This window comes from Orcinus orca, chromosome 12 (genome assembly GCF_937001465.1).
Source record: "Orcinus orca chromosome 12, mOrcOrc1.1, whole genome shotgun sequence".
NCBI lineage: Eukaryota > Metazoa > Chordata > Mammalia > Artiodactyla > Delphinidae > Orcinus > Orcinus orca.
Window position 1 is genome coordinate 60,017,398 of NC_064570.1, and position 24,648 is coordinate 60,042,045.

A 24,648-nucleotide genomic window follows, 5' to 3' on the forward strand; every position below is an offset into this window, starting at 1 on the left:
AATATTACTCAGCCATAAAAGGAAACGAAATTGAGCTATTTGTAATGAGGTGGATGGACATAGAGTCTGTCCTACAGAGTGAAGTAAGTCAGAAAGAGAAAGACAAATACCGTATGCTAACACATATATATGGAATTGAAGAAAAAAAAATGTCATGAAGAACCTAGGGGTAAGACAGGAATAAAGACACAGACCTACTAGAGAATGGACCTGAGGATATGGGGAGGGGGAAGGGTAAGCTGTGACAAAGCGAGAGAGTGGCATGGGCATATACACACTACCAAACGTAAAATAGATAGCTAGTGGGAAGCAGTCGCATAGCACAGGGAGATCAGCTTGGTGCTTTGGAACCACCTAGAGGGGTGGGATAGGGAGGGTGGGAGGGAGGGAGACGCAAGAAGGAAGAGATATGGGAACATATGTATATGTATAACTGATTCACTTTGTTATAAAACAGGAACTAGCACACCATTGTAAAGCAATTATACTCCAATAAAGATGTAAAAAAAAAAAAAATAGAGAAGATTCTAAAACAAATTCGCCTAACACTAGCTCAGTGTGCTTTCCTGATACCAAACTGCTCTGATATCCTAACTACTGAAATTTGCATCTTCTACTATGGCACACAATTTCACAAATCTGTTCCTCATAAAGTACCAGGACCGTTATTCCCCACAGGGTTTATTTTAAAAGCACTTATTATACTTCACTTATTTAAAGGAAAGGGGATATCCTTTTCTCACAAAATCACAAGTCATAGGATTTCTTCTATATAAGGTTACAAAACTCACTGGTCACACACCATCTGAGGGCACAGTGGTCTCTTGTTATTACAAGGCAACGCTGAAACATCAAAAAGGGGCTCCTTTTGAATTATGGTGCTGAGGAAGGAATAGTAAAAAATAATAACCGCAGCTATAATAATAATTAAGTTTTCTACACCAATATGTCAAATCCATTTGACTCTTCTGATATCTTGCTTTGAGATAAAGAAATACAATTACTTCTTATTCAGTGGTCCCATATATAGTTTAATTGTTCTTCAAATCTGAGACCTATGATTGTGTCATTTCCCAACATTATCAGGCAGCGTCTATGAGATCAGGGCTACAGCAGTAATAGTAAGCGAAACCACACCTGAAAATTCACAAAAACATCAAGGGAAAAATCACTTCAGCTAGCTATTGTTAAGATGCTTATATCAGTATCCTACTGTTGCTGTGATAAATTACCACAAACTTAGTGGCTTAAAACAACACAAATCTGTTATCTCTCAGTTCTGGAGGTCAGAAGTCCAAAATGGGTTTCACCAGGCTAAAATGAAAGTGTCAGCAGGACTGTGTTCCTCCCAGAGGCTCTCTAGGAAGAATCTGTTTCCCTGACTTTTCCAGCTTCTAGAGGCTGTGACGTCCCTTGGCTCGTGGCCCCTTTCGTCAAAGACAGCCATCACATCACCTCAACCTTTGCTTCCGTTGTCACATCTCCTACTCTGACTCTTCTGACTCCCTCTTCCGTCTTTTAGGGACCCTCATGATTACAGCAGGCCCAGCTGTATAATCCAGGATAATCTCTCACCTCAAGGTCCTTAACTTCATCACATCGGCAGAGTCCCTCTGCCATGCAGGGGAACATTCCCAGGCTCCAGGGATTAGGACATGGACATCTTCAGGGCCATTATTCTGCCTACCACAATGCTCGTATCTAATGGCGACCAACAGAATATTTTCTGAGGTCCACACAGCTTGGTGTCATGGAAAATTTAGGGAGTTTGGAGGCATGTGGACCTAGGCTGGGATTTGGACTCTGACATGCAGCAGTTGTTCAAACTTTATTCAACACTGAGCAAGCTCAATTTCCTTGTCTGTAAAGTTGCTGTAAATGTCTACATTTGACAGTTATTGGGGGATTAAATGAAGATAAGGAATGTGAATACACACTGTACTAAAGCTAGTAAACAAATAGAGATGTTAAATGAATGACATAAATAGATAAATGTTTAGGTTTTGCAGTTTGAATAAAAATCATTACTTCCTTAGTAAGGAATATATTCATTTCCTGGCCAATACTATTAATATTCTTCTCCCTTAAGTAGTTTCAAATAAGTTTATTTTAACATTTAAATAACTAGAGGATTCATTTGCAATGATCCTGATGCTTAATTTTAATTCAAGATAAAAGATTGATCTGAAAAACAAAACTTCAGTGAGTTGGGGTTTTAGAAGAATTTATATAGAGTTTTTAAAGTTTATGGCAAAGGAATTCAACATTTTTATAATTTAAGAGTCTTCACTGCCTTTTTTTTTTTGGCAGTACGCGGGCCTCTCTCACTGTTGTGGCCTCTCCTGTTGCGGAGCACAGGCTCCGGACGCACAGGCTCAGCGGCCATGGCTCACGGGCCCAGCCACTCCACAGCATGTGGGATCTTCCCGGACCGGGGCACGAATCCGTGTCCCCTGCATCGGCAGGCAGACTCTCAACCACTGCGTCACCAGGGAAGCCCTTCACTGCCTTTTTAAAGTGACATTTTTCATTCATTATATAAAAAAGCACACACTTCTTTTTATTATAGCTTTGAGATTAGCTCCCACCACACATATATTTTGTGATGAGTAATTAAAATTGTCATCTCTATTAGAAAGCTTGTCTCCTTCCAACTATTAGGACATAATTCACTGTTTTTTCTAGGTGATTTATCACGAAGCTTCTTGAAACTGACTTTTGGCTACAATATGAAAATATGGTTCATATTATTGTCAGCAATCATCTCTTACAGCATTCAAAGAAGAACATGTCTACCATTCCAAAAACCAGAAATTTTATTATAAGACCTCAAATGCTAACCTAGTGGAATTTAATGTGGACTTGGCTAAACAAGAGATGAATAACCCAGCAATGAAATCATGGCAAATATGATAAACACACTGTGCTCCAACACTGCCCCACCCCCTGATATAATAATGCTCCATGGGGAATCTCTCCCTTACCAACTAGAAGTAGAATCTTGTTATAAGGGACTGTAGCACATACCAGATATAAGAATTAAAGTCCAGAAACACTTTCACACATTCACAAATATTTGCTTTGCGTTGTTGGAAAATCTCCAGTAAAGAACAGTAACGTTGCTACTCCACACTTCTAACTTGCTGCCCAAAAGACTTGGTGAAACTAGTGACTGTTTTTCTGCTTAGAAGAAGAAAAAAAAGATAAGAGATATAGAGGAATGTATCTTTTATTCTTCTAGGTTAGTTTTATTAGATCTAAAAAAAATTGCTATTTCCTTCCCTAGGTGGCAAGGTTTAAAGTCATTTGGATTTTTTTCAATATTAGAACCAAATATAATAGACAAGATGTTTTTTCTTTAATAAAGCACTTTTGTAGGACTTTCTTCACTTATGCACACACAAAATTGAGAAAAGATAAGGAGTAAATTCCTCTGTATCTAAGATAACATGATGATGTATCAATAGAAATAATTTAGGGGAACAAAGCATTTTATAGGACTCAATTCATAAAATATTTTGTGATGATGTGAATGATGTTCATTAATGTTTCAAAAAATATTTGCTATACTAATTATGTGCAAAGCCTAGGGCTGAGTATTCAGCAAGGGTGAGGGGGATGAGGGAGGGACAGACATATGTCCAAGTCCTGACTCTCTTCTACCATCCTCCTTTGCTCCATCATCTGTACCAGAACCTACCACAGTTGCTTCTGCAAGCCCTGTCCTTATCTCGCTACCTGTTCTGCAGCTGCTACCATTGCTTCTACTATTTTTCATTTATTGATAATCTTCAATGAGCCAGGTGCCTGACCTAAGGTGTCCTATATTTTCCTAAATGCTCACTTTAAAAAAAAAACAGTCCCCAATCCTTTTTCACCCCAAAGTCAAAGGGTAAAAAAAGCAGTAACTTGCTGGGGCCATCTCAGTTTGTTTATTTTGCCTTTTTCTGTATGAGGCTGAACAGAAGTCCTCACAGGCTGGAGACACAGTAGCCTGTGTGTGAGGCCCTCTGACTGACAATGCCCCTCAGTCCCCAGAATTGGTATCAATGCTCTTTCATGAGGAATGCAGATTACCCTCAAAAGCTAATCTCTGCATACATTTTTAAGACACTAGGATTAAATTCAAGAAGCCCCTTACACACTTTTAAAACTGCTCTTAAATATGAAATCATATGATACTTTGGGTAGGTGTGAGCATGAAATATACACAGCCTTCTTTTCTACTATCCAGCAAGATCTCATCCTACTTCTATCAAACAGGGAATTCAAAGTGGAAAACAAAGTTCAAAACAGTAAACACACTCCAACAACAAAACACACACACAAATTCCCCTTTCATAAAAATAAAGCAAAGGAACACCTCACTTGCATTCTTTTTAATCCCATGAACAACTTTCCAAACATTTAAAATTATGTTTACAATAATCCTGGATTTTAAATTAAAGCAAAAACAACTACATGGCCAGTAAATCCTAAAGAAGTAACAGTGAAGAAAATCTGGGATGCCTGGAGAGCTTAGAGCATTTCAAAAGATTAAAGATTTGTATCTCAAAAGTATTGCCTTGGGAAAAAGAATTTCAAAATAAAAGAAACATTAAAATCAAAGAAACAGACAAAATTGGCAAAAATTATCTTTCTTGAGTAGCCTTAAAACAAGGCTGCTTCCTAACAGAATTTTGGTTTAAAAACCAAAACTCTGCTCTCTTCTGCTTGGAAAATAAAAACCACCACTAAAACCAGTAAACCACCAATTTAGCATCTGGTATGTTTCAGACCTTTGGTTTGCACCCGACATTTATTATCTCATTTAATTTCTCCATCAGCCCCATGAAGTAAGTGACAATTTACCTACTTTTACACTTGGAGGAGAAAATGAAAGTTAGAGATAAAGCCACTTGCCCAAAGACATACACAGCCAGAAAATATTGGAAGAAAGCTGTTATAAACCAGATTGGTCTCAGTCTAAAACTATACTGCCTCTATAATTAATTCTCTTACAAAAATGTGAGTTCCTTATTGGAGTACAAAATATATTCTCTTTCTTGCTCTTAAGCTGTACAACTTATCTTTTTTAAATTAAGTTTTTTATGTGAAACCTTAAAAAGTGTAATTATTATAGGCAACCAGGGATACCTCAGAGTCGTGTCAAGGAATTGAGAGCACACCAGCGTCAAGGAGTTCAGGCAGCTAGCTCCCTGAGCCCTGGTGTGCTTTCCGGGGAACTGACAGAAATGGAGCTCCTGGCAGGACCCTCCTCCGATCTGCCAGTGGAGGGAAGGGGACAGGGTGCCATGTGCCACATGGTATAAGCAACACGATAGAACACGGGCTTCGGAAGTGCCAGTCCCGGCTCTGCATTGCTGCTCCACAACTTAATAACCGTGGGACTCTGGGACACTTCCCCAACCTTTTCAGTCTTAATTTTCTTCTAGATAAGTGGGAATAGCTATCACATCTCGTTGATGTCACAATCAAACGAGACTAACTCATTGGTACAGTGGTTGCCACAAAACAAGACAAGCTATCATGATTTCTTCTGCTTGTCCTCCACCTCCAGGTCTACCTTAATGCTTCTCCAGCCTGGAAAGCATTCCTGGGACTTTATTGTGTCAGTAAGGTCCTCCTATTCCAAGAAGTCTCCCAGATAACTACAGACCAATGTTTTCTCCATCCTTCAAAAGTATTTATTTATTCTGCAAAAACATTCACTGTGTTATTATGCTCAAAGCACTTTGCTAGATAATATAGGAAACTGAAAAAAATTCAATTTCTTCCCCCACATAGCTAACACCCAAATATATAAAGCTATGCAGTCAGCTCCTGCTGTGAGCATGGTGCTTCAGCCAGGAATAAAAACACCTACTTAAACAGCTATTTTAAGAATCAAATGAGAGTGGTTTGGTAAATATTATTACTATTATTATTGTCCCCACTGTACTGTTTGCTGTTGAAGTGTGCATGCTTGGCCCCTATCAGGCTAGAGGAGGCTCCCAGCTGGTGTTTTCAGACCAGCTCTTGGTGTGGCACAACGTTGTGTACATAAAAATACCATTTGCTGGATGTTTCAGTTCCACAGAGACTGAAGCTCTTTGTATGATTTCATTACCAAGAAAATACCCTACTTCTAACCAGTAGGACCACTGATGGCAAATCTGTACAAAAACCACCGCCACTGTAAAAACACAACTCTACATATCTTCACTACCAGACTCCAGAATGCACTTCATCTGTAATCTACCTGCAGCAAAGTCCATATATTCATTCCTCAAGTGTTCAGTGAGCACAAACCATGTGTGAGGCACTGCGCTAGGCAGAAGTCCTATGACAACAACCAAAACCCTTCCCCTCGGGAAAGCCTCCACCTGGTGGGGGAGACCATATGTGCACAACTACTAGATAACATGTGATAAAGCCTACACTCTGTCGTGAACATAACCTAATGACTGCAAAACTAGTCTTTCCACAATCTTCCTAATCATAGTAAAGACAACCTCACCCCTCCAGTGCCTTAGGCAAATGCCTTGGAATCAGCCTTAGCCACTTCTCTTTCTCTCATACTCTAACACCAGTTCCCCATCAAATTCCCTGGGCTCTTTCTTCCTTCAAAATGCATCCAAAAGTCCATAGCACCTCCAGCCCCACTACCCCAGTGTAAACCATCGCCTTGTTCCTGTCTTATTCTAAGAGCCTCCTTTTAGAATCCTGGCATCCACTCTCATCTCCTGACGGAAACTGGAGAGTTACCTTTTCAAAACACAGGTCAGGTGACGTTACGTCTCTGTCAAAATTGTCTCAGCACTGCCCACCTCAGTGAAGTAATAACCAAAACCCTAACAACAGCTTGCAAGGTGGTCACACGTGACCTGGCCTCACATGCACAGCCTGCTCCTTCACTTATAAGTGGGCCTTCCCAGACCACCCTATTAAAAAGAGGCAATTCTCACCACCACTAGGACCAGCACTGCCTACCTTACCCTGCTGTTGTCCTCCACAGCCTTTACCCGCATTAGACAAACTCCATACTTATCTGTTTACAGTCATTCTTGGCCAACTAGAATGGAAGTGTCCTAAGAGCAAGAATTTTGTCTGTTTTATATATTATTGCATCTTCACAATCTAGAACAATGTCTGGCACTTAGTGGGTACTTCATACATAACTGTTGAATGAATGAATCATTAAAGAAATGAATTAATGAATGAGAGAGCAAATAAATAAGTTAAATGTGTATACAGTGGTAGGGTATTGGAGAAGGGACTAGAAAGTTAAGAGGCAGGAAATTACAAGAGGACTGCCAGACTGCCACATGAGACACAGTATCAGAGGAAGCCTGTATAGAACCTGTATAGAAAGCTGACTCCCTAAAAGGGAGAGATTCAGATTACACGCTCCTGCCTTATTCTGCCTTGAATTATAATTATGTGTGTATGTCTTACCTTTTCTAAGAATTGTAAGTTCTTTGAGGACAGAGACAATGTCTGTGATGGTTAATTTTAAGTGTCAACCTGACTGGGTCACAGGGTTCCCAGGTATCTGGTAAAGCATTATTAATGGGCGTGTGGTGAAGATGTTTTGGGAGAGATTAACATTTTTTAATTAATTTTTATTGGAGTATGGTTGTTTTACAATGTTGTGTTAGCCTCCACTGTCCAACAAAATGAATCAGCCATACATATACAGATATCCCCTCCCTTTTGAGCTTCCCTCCCATTTAGGTTACCACAGTGCATTAGGTAGAGTTCCCCATGCTATACAGTATGTTCCCATCAGTTGTCTATTTCATACATAGTATCAATAATGTATATGTGTCAATCCCAGTCTCACAATTCCTCCCACCCCAGCCCTTTCCCCCTTGGTAACCATACTTTTGTTCTCTACATCTGTGTCTCTATTTCTGCTTCGCAAATAAGAACATCTATACCATTTTTCTAGATTCCACATATATGCATTATTATACGATATTTGCTTTTCTATTTCTGACTTACTTCACTCTGTATGACACTCTCTAGGTCCATCCATGTCTCCACAAATGACCCAATTTCATTCCTTTTTATGGCTGAGAATATTCCACTGTATATACATACCACATCTTTTTTTTAAAGCAAATATGTGTTTGTTTATGAATCAATTGCACACATAGGTTTATACATACAATTAAACAGATATGACATGTTGGAATATTTTCTTTCTTTTTTATAGACCTTTATTGGAGTGTAATTGCTTCACAATACTGTCTTAGTTTCTGTTGTACAACAAAGTGAATCAGCCATATGCATACATATATCCCCATATCCCCTCCCTCTTGAGCCTCCCTCCCACCCTCCCTATCCCATACCTCTAAGTCATCGCAAAGCACAGAGCTGATCTCCCTGTGCTATGCTGCTGCTTCCCAGCTAACTATTTTACATTCGGTAGTATATATATGTTGCTGCTACTCTCACTTCGCCCCAGCTTCCCCCTCCCCACCCCGTGTCCTCAAGTCCATTCTCTATGTCTACGTCTTTATTCCTGCCCTGCCACTAGGTTCATCAGTATCTTTTTTTTTTTTTTTTTAGACTCCACATATATGTGTTAGCATACGGTATTTGTTTTTCTCTATATGTGTTAGCATACGGTATTTGTTTTTCTCTTTCTGACTTACTTCACTCTGTATGACAGACTCTAGGTCCATCCACCTCACTACAAATAACTCAATTTGTTTCTTTTTATGGCTGAGTAATATTCCATTGTATATATGTGCCACATCTTCTTTATCCATTCATCTGTCAATGGACATTTAGGTTGCTTCCATGTCCTGGCTATTGTAAATAGAGCTGCGGTGAACATTGTGCTACATGTCTCTTTTTTTTTTTTTTTTTTTTGCGGTATGCGGGCCTCTAACTGTTGTGGCTTCTCCCGTTGCGGAGCACAGGCTCCGGACGCGCAGGCTCAGCGGCCATGGCTCGTGGGCCCAGCCGCTCTGCGGCGTATGGGATCCTCCTGGGCCGGGGCACGAACCCGTGTCCCCTGCATCAGCAGGCGTTCTCTCAACCACTGCACCACCAGGGAAGCCCTACATGTCTCTTTTTGAATTGTGGTTTTCTCAGGGTATATGCCCAGTAGTGGGATTGCTGGGTCATATGGTAGTTCTATTTTTAGTTTTTTAAGGCACCTCTATACTGTTCTCCATAGTGGCTGTATCAATTTACATTCCCACCAGCAGTGCAGGAGGGTTCCCTTTTCACCACACCCTTTCCAGCATTTACTGTTTCCAGATTTTTTGATAATGGCCATTCTGGCCAGTGTGAGGTGATACCTCATTGTAGTTTTGATTTGCATCTTTTCATGTGCCTCTTGGCCACCTGTATGTCTTCTTTGGTGAAATGTCTATTTAGGTCTTCTGCCCATTTTTTAATTGGATTGTTTTTTTTTGATATTCAGCTCCATGAGCTGTTTGTATAGTTTGGAGATTAATCCTTTGTCCATTGTTTCATTTGTAAATATTTTCTCCCATTCTGAAAGTTGTCTTTTCGTCTTGTCTATGGTTTCCTTTGCTGTGCAAAAGCCTTTAAGTTTAACTAGGTCCCATTTGTTTATTTTTGTTTTTATTTTCATTACTCTAGGAGGTGGGTCAAAAAAGATGTTGCTGTGGTTTATGTCAGAGTATTTTTCCTATGTACCACATCTTCTTTATCCATTCCTCTGCTGAAGGACATTTACATTGCTTCCATGTCCTGCCTATTGTAAATAGTGCTGCTGTGAACATTGGGGTGCAGGTGTTTTTTTGAATTATGGTTTACTCTGGGTATATGCCCAGGAGTGGGATTGTTGGGTCATATGGTAGTTCTATTTTTAGTATTTTAAGGAACCTCCACACTGTTTTCCATAGTGGCTGCATCAATTTACATTCCCACCAACAGTATATGAGGGTTCCATTTCAGGAGAGATTAACATTTGAATTGGCAGACTGAATAAAGCAGATGGCCCTCCCTAGTGAGGGTGGGTCTCATCCAATCAGTTGAAGGCCTGAATAGAATAAAAGGCTGAGTTAGAAAGAATTCTTTCTTGCTGCCTGTCTTTTAGCTGGGGCATCAGTCTTCTGCCTTCCAAGTCGAACTCAGACTGGAATTTGCACCACTCTCTTGCAGCAGAGTCAGTACAATGTCCTGCATACACAGGTGCTCAGGACACTGTGCAGAGGAATGGCAACGCCCTTTAATGCAAGAACAAGTCAGATCATGTCCAGAGTGCTGCTCGCCATCTTAACGTATCCATTCCTGCTATTCTTAGAATCATGACTTATTATATATTAAAGCTGACTATTCCCCTAAGGGGTAGGTTTCATTTTCACAATCTAATTGCTCACTCAATGCAAAAAAAAAAAAAAAAAAAAAACAACAATCGGAAGGTCATCTTTCCAGGAAACAATAAAACAATTATGAGAAAGCAGTGAGGTACCTGTAGTATTTTTTCTTTCATTAAAAAATTAATACATTTTATTTTTTAGACCAGTTTCAGCTTCACAGCAAAACTCAGGAGAAAGTACAGAGAATTCCACGTAACCCCTTCGCATCAACATACCTCACCAGTGTGGCAAAACTGATGAATCAACATTGATACACCATTATCAACCAAAGTCTGCAGTTTACATTAAGCTTCACTCTTAAAGTACTCTTACATTAAGGTACACTATGAATTTGACAAATGTATAATGACATGTATCTACCATAATAGTATCACACAGATCAGTTTCACTGCCCCCCAAATCACCTATGCTTCATCTATATATCTTTCCCTCCCCGCAGGCCCTGGCACGACTGATCTTTTTACTATCTCCATAGTTTTGCGTTTTCCAGAATGCCATATAGTTGGAGTCATATAGTTAAGTACCTTTCAGACTGGCTTCTTTCACTTAGTAACATGCATTTGAGGTTCCTCCATGTCTTTTCATGGCTTGATAGTTCATTTCTTTTTATCACTGAATAATATTCCATTGTATGGAGGTACCATAGTTCATGTAATCAGAAATGAAAGAGGAGATATTATAAATGATACCACAAAATACGAAGGATCATAGGATCATAAGAGACTACTATAAACAATTACACACCAACAAATTGTATAAGCTAGAAGAAACAGATAAATTACTATAAATACAGCCTACCAAGACTGAGTTATGAGGAAATAGAATTTGAGCTGACCAATAATGAACAAGGAGATTGAATCAGTAATCAAAAAACTTCCAACCAAGAAAAGCCCAGGACCAAATGGTTTCCCTGGTGAATGCTACCAAACATGTAAGAAAGAATTAATGCCATTTCTTCTCAAACTCTTCCAAAAACCTGAAGAGGAGGGAATACTCCCAAACTCATTTTATGAGGCAATTATTACCCTTACGTCAAAGCCAAATAAGGACACTACAAGAAAAGAAAAATACGGGCCAATATCCCTGATCAATATAGACGCAAGAATCCTAACAAAATATTAGCAAATCAAATTCAACAGAACATTAAAAGGATGATACACCATGATCAAGTGGGATTTATCCCTGAGATGCAAGGATAGTTCACCATATGCAAATTAAATGTGATATATACCACATTAACAGAATGAAAGTTAAAAAAATATATAATCATCTCAATTGATGCAGATAAAGCATTTAACAAAATTCAACATCCTTTCATGACAAAAACTGTCAACATCCGAGAAGAAAATATAGGCAGTAAGCTCCTGGACATCAATCTTGGTGATAATTTTTAAAATTTGACACCAAAAGGAAAGGCAACAAAATCAAAAATAAATAAGTGGGTCTACATCAAACTCAAAAGCTTCTGCATAGCAAAAGAAACCATCAACAAAATGAAAAAGCAAGATATAGAATGAGAGAAAATATCTGCAATCATATATCTGATAAGGGGTTAATATGCAAACTAAAAAAAGAACTCATACAAGTCAACAGCAAAAATAAAAAATAATCCGAATTTAAAAATGGGTAGAAGATCTGAATAGACATTTTCCCAAAGAAGACATATAGATGGCAAACAGGTACATGAAAAGGTGTCCAACATCACTAAGCAACAGAGAAATGCAAACCAAAACCACAATAAGTCACCTCACACCTGCCAAGATTGATATTATCAAAAAGACAAGAAATAACAAGAGTTGGTGGGGATGCAGAGAAAAGGGAAACCTTGTACACTGTTGGTGGGAATGTAAATTGGTACAGCCACTATGGAAAACAGTACAGTACATTCCTCAAAAAATTAAAAATAGAATACGATCTAGCAATCCCGCTTTTGGGTGTATATTCGAAGGAAATGAAATCAGGATCTTGAAGAAATATCTGAACTCTCATGTTCATTGCAGCATTATTTACAATAGGGAAGGCATGGAAACAACCTAAATGTCTTTCTACAGATAAATGGATAAAGATGATGTGGTACATATACACCAGGGAATATTATTCACCCATGAGAGAGAAGGAAGTCCTGCCATTTGTGACATGGATAAACCTTGATGGCATAATGCTAAGTGAAATAAATCAGACAAAGACAAATACTATATCTCATTTACATTGGGCTGGCCAAAAAGTTCGTTCGGATTTTTCTGTAACTGCGAAACCTGAACTAACTTTTTGGCCAACCCATAAGAGGGATCTTAAAAATTCAAAATCATAGAAACCTATCATAGAATGTTGGTTGCCAGGGGCTGAGGACTGGGGGGAATGAGATATTGACCAAATGGCATAAACTTCCATTTATAAGATGAATAAGTTCTGGGGATCTAATGTACAACATGGTGACTACAGTTAACCCACACTTTATTGTAGACTTAAAAGCTGCTAAGAGAGTAGATCTTAATAGTTATCACACGCACACAATAAGGTAACTATGTGAAGTGATGGATGTGTTAACTAGCCTTATTGTGGCAACCATTTCACAATGTATAGGTGTATCGAATCATCACAGTTATATACTTTAAATTTATACAATGTTATATGACAACATCTCAATAAAGCTGGATAAAAAATAAAAATGGAATGGTGTATATATCTACACTGTTAATTATCTGTATCATTGCTCTTCAAAGTAGGCTGTCTTCAAATTGCTACTTATCCATCAGACACAAGGTATAAAGTCCCTGCCAGAACACAAACTCACTACTAGCTTCTTGAGAAAGGCTTCCTGTGAAAAACTGGCAGCTGAACTAACACAGTATTTCATGATGTAGACGATTAACATTCAGCAGATTATTAGCGTGGATAGTTAACAAGCATTTCACAGACTGGCACTGGTCCATGGACCTCGAGTAGCACTGATCAATATTTTTATACATCACCCCTTAGATTTTGGCTTCCTTTCCCACACTACTCAGACCAACTTCTTCAACAACAGTGAATTCTTTTGCATTCTCCTTGATCTTCTGCAGAAAATGCCGATCTCTTGAAACCCTTTAATTTTGGCACTTTGATTAAAATGTACACGGTAGTTATCTTTATATATCTTTGACTTTTCCTTTTTTGTCCCCTTGGCCATCTTTTCATTCTCTTTCTGCCACCTGACTAAAGGCATCCTTTAGGTCCTAACCACAGACGTTTTTTTCTGCTCTCTCTTTTCCCTCTTGATGTGCAATCTCATATGTTACCAAGATCTGTCTTAACCTTCACCTCTTGTGCAGAAGCTGAGTGTTGATGTTTTCTGTACCCCTTGCAACATCAAGCACAAACTTTTCTGCATATAGTAGATGCTCAGTAAATATCTATGGAATTGAGAAAGTAGTGAATTATGTGCATCATTTGGCACTGTTGTCAACTATAGAGTTAATCTGTTCTTACCACATTAAGAAGTAATAAAGAAGCACATTGATTTGTGAAGTAGTAATAGTTACTGTGTTAAAAATGTTAAATAAAATTAAATATTAAATACTAAGCAAAACCTAAGAAAATTAAAATGGAAACGTTTAAAAATATGAAAAATAAAAAATGTTAAAAGTTAGTTATTTCACAGTTGCATACAGTGAATTAAATTTACCATGAGAAAAAGAATATGACAGGGATAAAATGGTCCTAATATTGGATTTTTGCCTTTTCCTATTGCCAGGAGTTCTGCATTCCAAAATTCAATCAAATGTAGTGAAAATAGATAACTACAACCTGAAAATAAATTATTTCCTTGATGGTTTTGCTATCAAAACTCAAACAAAAAAGGAAATGTACATTTTAAAAGCATCATATATCTGAATCACTTTCCGGTATTCTTCGTAATCTGCCCAGTAGAATCTGCCCATTGGTCTTTTTAAACTTCTTTAAGAGTTCTACCCCCACCCCGCAGGTTCTTGACAATAGCTTCAATACTGGTAAAACCTCAGCCTTTAGCCATAGTTTTTAATTCCTAACAGACATTGCTCTACTTTTTAATTATTTCTATAAATAAATATGATAACATTGAATGTTAAAACAAGTATTCATTTGATGGAAAACAATAATCAGTTTACCATATAATGCATAAGTCAAATGCACTATGAAAATGATACTCTGGTGCCTCTGTGATTGATACATAAAATGCAGAAGCTGGGGAAAGGAAAGAACACAGCAGTGTGCAAATTTGCAAGAATTACCAAGGCTGCTGTTTCAGCATAAACACCCAATAACCACAGAACTCAGTAGTATTCATTTGGCCTCAAGCAAAGTAATTAATCACAGGACAGGTCAGTGTAAAACTGACTATGGAAAATACTGAACATCATGGGATTTAATTTTAGTAGTATTCAGGTACCAATTTAAGTAACTGTAGAGTAATGCTTTGCTTTTTAAGGCAGTAGTAGATATTTATTATGCTCACAGTAACCATCAAAAAGATAAACTAAAACTAATTACTATATGTACTGAAGGATTTGAGGGTTATTGTACTATTATTTCTATTCTTTTTTTTTCTGAAAAGGAGGTTAGTTTTGAATCACTCCCAGCTAATGTTTAATTTTTGAGGACTGTACTAATCAGCTTGTGACAACAGTCCTATGGATCAAAAGAGTGAATCCTCATTACAGCATCAAGCCCAGCAACTGCTCAGAAGGTTCCCAGAAGAAAGCGGTGGCAGGGGTGACTGAACAAAAGACAAAAACGGACTATTCAAAGTCCTTTAATATTTACATAGATAGCATTTGACAGTACTTCATGTACATTTATTTTTATTCTTAATTTTATTTGTTTAAGCAAAAATATAGTTTATTGGGAGCTCACAAAATCAATGAAGGCTCAGGAACAGGCAGGGAAAAAAGGCAGGAGGCTGCAGGCTTGGCGGCTGGAAGCAAATAACTGTCAATGGTATGTTGCTGTATATCCTCAATGTGATGAACACAGTACGTCTTACATATGATTTCTGAACATCAGAAATGTTCACGAAGAGTCTCCAAAACCACCAAATAAGAGACAGCCTGAACCCAACAATGATCTCACTTATATGTTTACTGTCAGCAGTGCTACTACCTTCAAGTCTATAAGAAACCTGCTTAAGAAATAAGATGAACTAATGGGTAAAACAGACAGTACATGTAATGGGTGTTCTGAGGAGGAGATTGGGGAGGCCCCACCCATGTGACACAGCAGGAAATTGTTCCAGCCAGATGCAGCAGGGGAGAATGAATACTGAGGGTCTGTGGGCCTCCAGGCACTGCACTTGGCGCAGGGCATGCAAAGGACCAGAAAAGAAAAAAAGGCACTGGCTCCGCCCCTCAAGAGCCTTCCACACTTGCTCCCTCGATGGTACTGATTCCTTCAAAATGCCTTGCGGCTGCCCTTTTCCCAGCTCCATCCATACCTCCGGTCTGCAGTGAGGGTGAGCACCCGCTTGCTCCCACCGGCCAGGAGCTCACTCATTCTATTTTTTTTTAAAGAAGATGTTGGGGGTAGGAGTTTATTTATTTATTTATTTTTGGCTGTGTTGGGTCTTCGTTTCTGTGCGAGGGCTTTCTCTAGTTGCAGCAAGCGGGGGCCACTCTTCATCACAGTGCGCGGGCCTCTCACTATCACGGCCTCTCTTGTTGTGGAGCACAGGCTCCAGACGCGCAGGCTCAGTAGCTGTGGCTCACGGGCCCAGTCGCTCCGCGGCATGTGGGATCTTCCCAGACCAGGGCTCGAACCCGTGTCCCCTGCATTGGCAAGCAGACTCTCAACCACTGCGCCACCAGGGAAGCCCCTCACTCATTCCTCTCCCTCACCATCCACGCAGCGTCCTGTGTATTCTACCTACTACTACCCGCCCAATCTCCCTCCCCCTCACCACTCCTCACACACATCCTGTCTCTCCAGCCTCAGGTCAGGCCTCCATCAGCTCTTACTTGACTGCTTCCATGCCCCTAATGTGAATTATTTAACATCAAGTCTCCATTTCTTTATTTTTAAAACGGAGATGATGATGGTGATACTTAATAATAATACCATCCATCTTACAGATTTCTTTAGAAAATGAAATGAACTGATACACATAGAGCGGTTAGAGTGTCTGTAGCACAGTAAATACTCAATTAGTGGTAGTTATTATTGATTGAGAGCGCCAGAGAGAGGAAGAGGGATAAAAACAAGGTTCAAGACCTCTGACACCACCCAAACTGTTAATATAATTACACTACACTATAGTTATTGTTCACTTGTCTGTATCTCCTACCAGACTATAAATTCATTCTGCATCTAGAAAACAGTAGGTATGTAACAAATGCTTACTGAATTATTTTAAAAACATTTATTTGTAATTATATATTATATACTCATTTAATAGCCTTTAATGCCATTTTAATCAAATAGTGACTGGAGAGTATGATTATAAAAATACAGGGAACACAGATTTTTTTTTATTATCATGGGCTTTATCCTCTTTTCTCAAAACTAAAAATTACATAGGCAGAGCACACTCAGGCTCTAGTGGAAAGTGATGGTCAAATATTTAACTCTCCAAAATGTCATATTTGAATCACTTTGCCATCACATATGCAAAGCTATGTGAGACAGTCAAGACATCTGCTTCCTTGGTCAGAAAGTACAGGCATTCATGGAGATTGAAGCTGGAGATAGCAAATGGTAAACAACAGCCTCCAGAAGCTACAGGGTGGCCCACGGCCCAGGGCTGCCACAGGGAAAAGGGTAAGAGGCTGACTCATCCCATTTCTCACATACACTCCAGATCATAAGGCCTCTAATTCCTCCTGATGCCTCTGGTTTAATACTTCCTCATTCAATTCTGTTCAACAGTACTTTGATGGACTTCACTAGTCCTCAGCTAGTCAGTCATTTTCAGAGAAGTCACTGGTGAAAGGGACTGCAACACATGACACATCTTCAATTCCTTTTTTTTTTTTTTATACAGCAGGTTCTTATTAGTCATCAATTTTATACACATCAGTGTATAATCTTCAATTCATCAGTGTCAATCTTGAATTCCTTTTTAAAAAAAGTTTCCATGGGGCTTCCCTGGTGGTGCAGTGGTTGAGAGTCCGCCTGCCAATGCAGGGGACACGGGTTCGTGCCCTGGTCCGGGAAGATCCCACATGCCACGGAGCGGCTGGGCCCGTGAGCCATGGCCGCTGAGCCTGTGCGTCCGGAGCCCATGCTCCGCAACGGGAGAGGCCACAACAGTGAGAGGCCTGCGTACCGCAAAAAAAAAAAAAAAAGTTTCCAGCTTTATTGAGATATAATTAACACAACACACTGTGTAAGTTTAAGGCATACAATGTGATGACGTGGTACACATATATATTGTGAAATGATTACCACAATAAGGTTAGTTACACATCCGTCACTTTACACAGTTATCTTTTCTTGTGTGTATGTACTAAGAACTTCTAAGAACTACTCTTTTTAGAAACTTTCAAGTCTACAATACAGTATTATTTACTACAGTCACCCTGCTGCACATTAGATTCCCTAGAACTTTCTCATCTTATAACTGGAAGTTTATGCCCTTTGCCAACATCTCCCCATTTCAACTACTCCCCAGCCCCTGGCAACCACCATTCTATTCTCTGTTTCTGTAAGTAAGATCATACAATATTTGTCTTTGTCTGACTTTTCACTTAGCATAATGTTCTCATGGTTCATCCATGTTGTTGCAGATGGCAGGATTTCCTTCTTTCTCATGCGTAAATAATATTCTGTTACACACACACACACACACCACATATTCTTTATCCATTCATCCATGGACAGACACTTGGGTTGTTTCCATATCTCGGCTATTATGAATACTGCTGCAATGAGCATGGGAGTGCAGATGTCTCTTTAAGATCCTGATTTCATTTCCTTTTTTATATGCCCAGATATGGGATTGCTGGATCATACGGTAGTTCTATTTTTAATTTTTTGAGAAACCATAATGTTTTCCATAGTGGCTACACCAATTCACATTCCCACCAACATTGTATAAGGGTTCCCTTTTCTCTGCATCCTCACCAACATTTTTTATCTCTTGTCTTGGTAATAGCCATCCTAGTAGGTGTGAGGTGATTTCTCATTGTGGTTTTCCCTGATGGTAATGTTGAGCATGCCCATATGCCTGCTGGCCAGTTGTATATCTTCTTTGGAAAAATGTCTGTTAATATCCTTTGCCTATTTTTTAATCACAGTATGTGGGGTTTTGCTATTAAGTTTTATGAGCTCCTTACATATTTTGGATATTAATTCATTATCAGATATATGGTTTGCAAATATCTTCTCCTATTCTGTAGGTTGCTCTTTCATTTTGTTGATCTTTAATTCCGTGGGTGAGACAAGCTACAGTTATAATGCTTCAGAAAAGAGGGACCTTGCATATGAATTTAGAGAGGTGGCAGAGGGTGGACAGGATAAGGCTTTGTGGAAGACTCCACACTTGTTGGCTGGGATAAACCTTGGAAGATGGACAAGATAGACAAAGAGGTGAGTAGGAGGTTAAGGTAGAAGGAATGGTCATTAGCAAGGCTGAGAGGTGGAAAGGCCCTCAGGTGGAAGAGTGTTTGGAGAACAGCTATGGCTGCAAGATCAAATGAACAGATGGGAGAACACAGATGAGGATGAATGATAATGACACAGCATGAAGGCACACTCCGGGGGTCTGGCAGAAAGGCCTTGAGGAGCTCTGGGGGACCTGAGCAGGGGGGTGAAAGTTCACCACACAGTCATCTGTGCGATGGTTGGTCAAGGGACAACCAGAGGAGGAGAAAGTTAAGTGGCTACTAGAATGTTCTAAGCAAGAAGGAAGGGGGTATCAGATTCAGAAAATATCAAGATGGGAAAGGATGAATCCAAAACGCTATTCTGACCCATCAAAAGGTAAGGGAGTCTGCAACCAGGTGAGCCTAAAGATGAGCAGTCTTCTCTTCCCACAAAGGGCCAGACAGCATGACCAGGGATCCCACGTTAGCCCAAGGAGAGAAACAGATAATGCTTACTGAAGGTGTGACGTGTATCAGATACAGCACTTAGTGCATTATGTACCTTATCTCAATCTAATCTCTGAATCAACCTATTCTGAGAGTTATGCTCTATGATCACCAATTTACAGATGAAAAAACATAGGTTTACAGAAGTCAAATGACTTGCCTATGCTCAAAGAATAAATAGTGAAGAGGGTGAATAACCCAACAGATATTAATTAGAATAGCATCCACTATTTGTCAGGGACTGTGGGAAACAATAGCAAGCAGGGAGATATGGTCCCTCCCACTGTATTCAAACTCAGATCTGACGCTTAGCTCTTCCCTTTCTTCCTTCCACCACTGCTTTACTCTTATAAAAGAAGCCCCTGGTCTAACACAATTATAGCTTTTGACTAACGCCATATTGTGCTGATATTAAGACTAAATTTAATTTTTTTAAATCATTATTACTTGGCTGAAGAATGTGTTTTAACCCTTTCATTTAAAATGCTGATGATCACAGGAATCCACAGTACTTTGTGCTCAACTGTTCGTTATTCATATGTTAAGCAAGAAAAGCTGATACCATCTCTCCGATCAATGTAAAGGAACAGTTTACACAAAACTTGTGCCATCCACAATTATTTTAGCTTCAAAATAATCTGCCAGATATCACAATACAGAGTACAAACATCTATTTAGGTCAGACTACCTAATTAATTTGAACAGATCACACTAGAAAGAAAAATCCATGAATAATTTGCATATTTTATATGCAGGATGTTAAAAAATTGAAATACACATGGAATTCTCTGAGAATTAGAAAACATTTCTTCATTCATACTTACGAAGCCTGAGGCAACATTCTAAGTGTTGTGAGAGATACAGAAATTACTCAGGATACTGTTTCTAGGTGTTTCAGTGTGGTAGAGTGTAAGACACAAGGAAGCCAGACATAATTCTAGTTTAAGGCATGGGTCTCTTGCACTTCTGCATGTATTATGAGTGAGGCACTGACTGTCCTTGTTCTGAACTCTCATTTCAGGGATGTTTCTATAGGAAATGGCCTTGATGACAGAGTGATATCTCCCTTCAGAGCAAAGAGCAGTTCTGTTTACTCAGAGATAGAATGTTTCTTTGCAGAGCAAAGGGTAGGCATGCTTACTGTCCAGTATAATAATGTTTTCTTCCAGAGCAAAGGACAGACGTGTTTCCTACGCATTATAAAAGATTCAGGTTCCCTAAGCTCAATGATCCTCAATGATCCAACCCACTTTGTGTGACTTAAGAGTTTCATGTCTTCTAGCAGCATCTCTGAACCAGTGATAGACTAACTTGCTGGTTTCCAACTTGGATAAATCACAAATCTTTGACAGTTCTTGACAGTGGTAGGTTACAAAAATGGCAACAAATTCTTCCCCTGCCTGCATCCATGCCCTTTGGTACCCTCACTGACACTGACTCAGCCTGGCCACGTGACTTGCTTGACCAATGGGACATTAGTAAACAGGACACAAACAGGAGCTTGAAGAGCACCTGTGTATTGAAGATAGCCCTCTTGCTGTTTTTAGAATTTAGCTGTCATGTGAAAAAGCCCAGGCTAGCCTGTTTGTGAGAAATACATGCCCAGTGTCCCTACAACTCCAGCCATAAGCCTACCAATCACCAGACAGGTAAACGAAGCCAACTCAGATCATCCAGTCTCCAGGCAACTCTCCAGTTAACCGCTGACGTAAGAATGAGCCCAGCATAGATCAGAGAAACGGGCAGACCAGAGGAGCTACCATCCAGCTTCTAAGTTTTGGGGTGGTTTGTTATGACAAAAGCTAACAAAAGATACAGGGTATACGGCAAAAACAACGTCCAGTATAGTGACTATATTACAAGCTCCATAGGGTTCAGTCTACGTCTGGTTAAATATTATAACTCCAGCATTTATCACAACGCCTAGAAAAGAGATAAGTGCCAAGAGTTCCAACTTTGTCTTGGTTTCTCCATCTGAACAATCAATACACAAGTCACTGAAATTTCACCTCACAAGCAGGTCATGAGATTGAAGGGACTGCATATGAATCCAGCAGGGCACATGGTTCAGTGGAAAAAGCACAACTTGGTACTCAAGGAGACAGGTGCTCTGGTGTGTGAAAATCAGCTCTCCTACTTAATATCTGGCAGTCCTTGGGCAAGTTATTTAAACATACTGCACTTCAGTTTCCTTATCTACAGAACGGGAATAATAAAGCTTTCTTCACAGGCTTTATAACACCAGTATTTTAAAGGAGGCACTCTGTGCACGACCTATCAGAGTATGAGGGGCATTGTGGTAAAAGAGGTGAATAACTTGGAATAGCTGCAAACATCGTTAAATGCCAGCAGCAAATAAAATGCTCTTCAGTGCTCACATGTATGCATTCACTTGCACATTCTCTCTCTCATATACACACATGCACAAAATCAAACCCCAAATTAAATTCAAAATCCAACCCACAGAGACCTAGGAGGAGAGAAGCCAAGCACCAAGAGGTCTCTATTATGGTCCACAAGAAGAAAAAACTTGTATTTTATAATGTGCACATGTTATATATAACAACCCAAAGTATGTTGTTTCAAAAGCCCTCCAAATAATATAAGCTTTCTGGAAGATTAATCCCTGACAATGTGAGAGTGTATAAAATGTACATTATATTGATGAAACTAGAAGGTCACTTTACAGATACTCCACTTCATTTCTGCAGTTTAGAATTATGTAAATCCCTACTTTTAATTTTAGATAGATATTTTAAGTAATTACCTTTTTTTTTTTTCTTTTTTGCAGTACGCGGGCCTCTCACTGTTGTGGCCTCTCCCTTTGCGGAGCACAGGCTCCGGACATGCAGGCTCAGCAGCCATGGCTCACGGGCCCAGCTGCTCCGCGGCATGTGGGATCTTCCCAGACCGGGGCACAAACCCGTGTCCCCTGTATTGGCAGGCAGACTCTCAACCACTGCGCCACCAGGGAAGCCCTGTAATTACCTCTTTATCTTCTACATTACCAGGTTTCATCACATTTAAAACTTTTTTTAATCTTTATTTTACGATTTGGCATCTTTGAAAATTCTCTTTAACCGCTAGTCAGCAATTGAGTACAGTTGATATTGTCTCTTAAACATCAAAATACAAGGTGACTATTGAAAATTTCCAAATCAAACCAAAAAATTGCCCCAGGCTGGATTTGGTTTCTGTATCATTTGAGACTTTGGTAAGAGAAAGTTTTTTTAATTCACAATTAAATTTATATTCTAATTTATATAGAGATTGTATACTATTATGTTTTGAATTTCTTACCTAATCACTAGTTAACTGAAATAACATTGAAAAAATTAAATAAGAATTAAATCATGTATATTCAGAAATTAATACTTCAAAAAAATCTGGTTATTAATGGTCACAATTTTCTTTCTTATATCCATATAAGGGGTAGAATGGAATGCTGGTTAAGACTCAGACATGGATTTCAATTGTAGATCTGCCACTTCGGAACTGTGTGACTTATTACTTAACCTCTGAGTTACCTCAAATTACCTAATCTTTGAGATTCAGTTTCCTTACATGTAAAATGGTGATTTTTATAGCATGTGCATGTGTTTATAAAATGAATTGCTGTGAGGATTAAATGAGATATGTATATAAAGTCCTCTGTCCATGACCTGAATCGTAGGAAATACTAAATTAAATTAAATTTAGCTAAAACCATACTATACACTCACCTTCAAAAAACAACAAACACATCATCACATATCATTAGCCACTGGAAATCAAACTCCAAAGTTCTACTTAACAAGACAACGTCTTCAGCTAAACAGGCACCTGCGCGTCAACCATAAATATCCTTTAGGTCAATTCCATCTCTGTCCCTGGAGCAGAGACTTGGAAAGCTCCAGGACAAGAACTTCCATAGAAAATAAAAAATTAGAAACACTACATATATTTAGAGACCTTTTAAGAAATAAATTGTCTTACAGATTGTCCTTCTGATCCTGAAACCAGAAACATCCTGTCCTCAGCCTGCACCCCCATTATGGTGCACCACAATGCCACGCTTTCTTTTGGTGGTAGAGTGTCAAACGCCCCTCAGCTCAGATGCAAAGGAGAGCTCTGCTCTCCACTGGAGGGACATCCAGGTGTCCAGCCCAGGGAGGATCCCAATGGGGCCCCAATCTCAGTCTGACCAGGAAAACCCCCCAACATTCACAACTCTGGGGACGATTATCTAATTGGCTGATGATTGTGTGACAGTTCAGGTAAACTGTCATCCTCTGTTTATTAATATCTTAAGAGAAACAAATAAACAAACAAACTACCTTGACTTACCCGGAAGTAGTCGCTGCAGGCTGCTAGGACTGCCTTGTGAGCGTGGAATTTCTGTTCCTCAGCAATCAGGGTGACATCGCAGAGGATGCCGTCACTTCTCTGCTGATTCAGCGCTGCCAGGACGCTATCAGTGTGAGATTCTGAGTGGCAGAGCCTCTGGCCTGTCAGCATTTCTTGAATACTGCGAGGAGGAGAGTGAAGAGAGCAATCCAGTTAATGTTGTTCCTCTCATTAGCCCAGCCGCCCCCAGGCTCCCTCCCTCCTTCAAGAGCAACTCAGGGAGTGTGGATTCCAGTGTCTGTAGTCCTCATTGTCTTTTTCTCCACCATCCTCTTGCTTTCTTTTTCTCTAATTCTCTCTCTTCCGCCCCCCAACAGGATTTCTTTCTCCTTCCTACTGGTCCCTCTCTTTGAGAATTTGTGTTTGTTGTGTGTCCATCTGTGTCTGTGTATTGGCCCATGTCTGCAGGCCTGGGAGCCTCTGCTTCTGGGCCCCTGTCCCCTCAGTATGTATACATCTCTGAGTGCAAAGCTTTTTCTGGATGTGTGTCTAGATGTGTGTAAATATGTGTGCCAATCCTTCCACTCTGGGACCCCCTCCCTAGCTCTCTGATTCCTTTTCTAGCTTTGTACCACCTGTGTGGGGTTAGCACAAGCTCAGAACTTGCCATGCACTGCTCTAGCACAGAACCCACTGCATGGCTCACCAGAGAAGAATTTACTCAGTCTCCCCACAAGACACAATACTCCATTAATAAATAAAATGAAACTGAGCAGATGTTAGTTAGGGGGAAAAAAGGCTACCAGTGACCATTTCATGTAAAAGGCCATTAATTAAACCATAGTGGCTTATTATTAAACTTAGGAAATTATGCACCACCAGGAGAACATCAAAAGAGATGCCATTGTAAAGAAAAAATTTAAGGCTGAAAGTAA

General features: G+C 39.5%; 1 protein-coding gene across 6 annotated transcripts in view; it reads right to left on the bottom strand.

The window, feature by feature from the left end:
- KLHL32 (kelch like family member 32) overlaps nt 1-24,648 on the bottom strand; it is a 232,313-nt gene that overhangs the window by 155,048 nt on the left and 52,617 nt on the right. For all 6 annotated transcript variants that reach the window (XM_049695139.1, XM_049695137.1, XM_004264797.3 and 3 more), the window contains exon 3: nt 23,714-23,894. In XM_049695139.1, the coding sequence (XP_049551096.1) occupies nt 23,714-23,894 (181 nt within the window). The remainder of the gene's footprint in view (nt 1-23,713; nt 23,895-24,648) is intronic.